Source organism: Gregarina niphandrodes, assembly GCF_000223845.1.
Source record: "Gregarina niphandrodes unplaced genomic scaffold scaffold00029, whole genome shotgun sequence".
NCBI classification, from domain to species: Eukaryota; Apicomplexa; class Conoidasida; order Eugregarinorida; family Gregarinidae; genus Gregarina; species Gregarina niphandrodes.
Genome location: NW_011645798.1, coordinates 35,877 through 38,696, shown reverse-complemented (window position 1 = coordinate 38,696; position 2,820 = coordinate 35,877). Strand labels below are relative to the sequence as shown.

The window sequence follows — 2,820 nt, the reverse complement described above, 5'->3', positions numbered from 1 at the left end:
ACGTGAAGCAGGAACAAAGCTGTTAGGGTTCATTGTAAGCGAAGAAGGCATCAAGCCGGACCCGAAGAAGGTGGCGGACATGATGAGAGTGGAAGCTCCGTGTAACGTAAGAGAACTGAGGTCGTTCTTGGGTTCTGTAACTTACCTCAAGAGGCATATTCCACAGTTCGCGAGTAGAGTTGCTGGCATGACTGACTTGCTCAAAAAGAAGACTGAGTTTGTTTGGAGTGAGGCACGAGAGGAGGAGTTCCAGGGTATCAAGAAATCGGTGGCCGAGTGTGTGTTGCTGGCCGCGCCGGCAGATATTGGAGAGTTCGTGCTAACGACGGACGCCAGTTATCGGGCGATAGGCGCCATGCCAGAGCAGAGGCAGGTCCGAGGGTGTGTTCCGATCGAGTTTGGTAGCAAGAAGTTGGACGAGTGTCAACAGCGGTGGGATACACGAGAGAGGGAGTTGTATGGGGTAAGGTTCTTCGTAGAGAGGTGGCAGGATTACTTTTGCGCTGCGCCGTTTACCATCACGACTGATCACCAGAACCTGTTGTATTTGGCTAACTCTACTAAAGGAAAGCTAGCAAGGTGGTCGTTGTTCCTACAACTGTTCGACTTTAAGATAGAGTACCTGAAGGGCACCGAGAACGTGGTGGCTGACTGGTTGTCTAGAGCGAACTTACGAGAAGATGTCGGGTAGGACACGTTGGTGGGTCGAATTCAGATGAATCCAGAGCTAAGGGTGGCGTACTGTGCGGAAGACGAACAAGATGAGGGCTTGTCAGTACCACTAGTTGAAAGATTGAAAAAATTAGCCAGAGAAGATGAAAGCGTGCAGAAGCGTGTCCACAAAGCACCGAATGGGCTGTGGGTAAGGAATCGTACCGGCAGTGTGTATGTGCCGATGGAGTGTAGGAGAGACCTGATGACGTACCATCATTACGGACGGGTTGGAGGACACCCGGGGGTGAAGAGGATGCTGAGGTTGGTGACCAAGTACTTCGGGGCACCGCTAGCTGTGTTGGTTGACGGGGGCACTGAATTGAAGGGAGAGTTCTTTGACCTGGTTCAGAAGCGCTGGAAGTGCAGGTTATATGTGACTGCGCCGTACCGACCACAAGGGAACGGTGTTAGCGAATCGAGTCACCGTGGAATATCGAAGGCTTTGCATGGAGCGGATGTTCGGAGTGGTTCGGAGTTACGCGAGGCCGTGAGTTCTGCTGTGCTTGCGCACAACAACATCCCACACCCAGCGACAGGGCTAGCACCAGTGATGGCGTTGATAGGAACTGACGCAAGGTACTCAAATGAGTTGCCTTTAATGCGGCCGGAGACTGTGAGAGTGGACGCACTTCTGGAGTTGTGTGATCTGTCGTAGCCATGTATCGTCATTTGTCGTGTGCACGTTGTGTCTACGGGCCGTAAATTTTTAGGGTGAAGGGGGGACGCAGAACAACAGTAAGCCATGGTCGAGTCTACCACCCACGAGCACGACGGCGACCTGAGTTCAGCCACGGAGGACCTGCGCGGTTCTGCTGACGACAGACAGAACACAGATGTTAAGTGACGACGTTATGTCTCAAAAGTTGTGATTTTTTAAGCACGGGCGGTCTCTCGGGTAGTGCTGTTCGCTCCGGTCACAAAAAATTTACACGTCCGAAAAGACGCGACTAAGGCATTGGTAGTCACAGCGTTTGACTTGGCTGTGTGGTAAATGGGTCATAGCCCTGGCGCCATCGGTGAATACTTCTTGGGTTGTGGTGTTATCGGCGGCGAAGCTGAGGTCGAGCTTGTCGCCCCAACGTCGCTCCATCCCGCAAGTAACAATAAGCTTTGGACACTTGCAATCAGGGTACTGTTCACCTGGGGTCCAAGTGCCGTTACCGCAAGGAATTTTGAACCAGATGTGGCTCAAGTCATTTTTACTCTTGGCGATGGTATCCGGAGGGAACATTTGCTTAATTACTTGCTTGAAGCGTTCAAGCCCCTCCGGGGTGCGGGCATCACCAGGACCCGTCATGCGGCGCATAGACTTCCGCTGTTCCGCCGCCTTGACTAGTTTGTCTCCAATTATGCTTGCATTATCGCAACGAATGACACAGTCCTCATCACCGTTGGGACTAAAGACTCGATCGATCATATCCCACAATTGATACAGACCATTTGGGTCGTCTTCTATGCCAGAAACGAAGTTAAAGCATTGAGCATTACGTACTCCCAAGTCGCGACACATCAACGTTCCATTACTACCGCTCCCACAAAGGTCGTAGTTCAAATACGGGTCGTAGCCAGGACCGCTGACTATCACGTCACTCGTCTCCGGGTTGAAGTCCATTGCCAGGCACTTAGCATACGGTGCCCGGAATGACTGCAGGTCCCGTTGCGACACGTCGTCCACGAACATACCCGGCTTATTCAATTCAGCAAATTTCACCATCTTCCCAACAGGCAAAACTTCGTTGAATGTCTCATCCGTCTCCTCACCCGAACCATTCGGGCTTAACTCTTCCAGCACTGTTTCCACAGCGTCCGTAAAAACGTTCGATTTAGTCACTATTCCCTCCACGTCCAACGGGGTCAACGTTGTACTCGTCACGGCCTCCCTGGAGTTCGCGGTCTGCGTAGAGTTAACCGTCTCCCTAGAGTAAGGGGTCTGCGTAGAGTTAACGGTCTGCGTGGAGTAAGGGGTCTCCGTGCACTTAACGGTCTGCGTAGAGTCAACGGTCTGCGTAGAGTTAACGGTTTGCGTAGAGTAAGGGGTCTCCGTGTACTTAACGGTCTGCGTAGAGTTAAGGGTCTGCATAGAGTTCGGGGCCTCCGTAGAGTTAA

At 52.1% G+C, this 2,820-nt stretch overlaps 2 protein-coding genes across 2 annotated transcripts; one reads left to right on the top strand and one right to left on the bottom strand.

Annotated features, from left to right (window-relative positions):
• Positions 1-82: 82 nt before the first annotated feature.
• On the top strand, positions 83-691 carry GNI_120260 (Gag-pol polyprotein; the record flags this gene model as incomplete). The annotated part of the gene is made up of 1 exon (XM_011133532.1): positions 83-691. The coding sequence occupies one exon, from the start codon at positions 83-85 to the stop codon at positions 689-691; it is 609 nt and encodes a 202-aa protein (XP_011131834.1).
• A 948-nt stretch (positions 692-1,639) lies between these two features.
• Positions 1,640-2,794, bottom strand: GNI_120250 (hypothetical protein; the record flags this gene model as incomplete). Its single annotated transcript, XM_011133531.1, has 1 exon — positions 1,640-2,794. The coding sequence occupies one exon, from the start codon at positions 2,792-2,794 to the stop codon at positions 1,640-1,642; it is 1,155 nt and encodes a 384-aa protein (XP_011131833.1).
• Between the last annotated feature and the right edge of the window lie 26 nt (positions 2,795-2,820).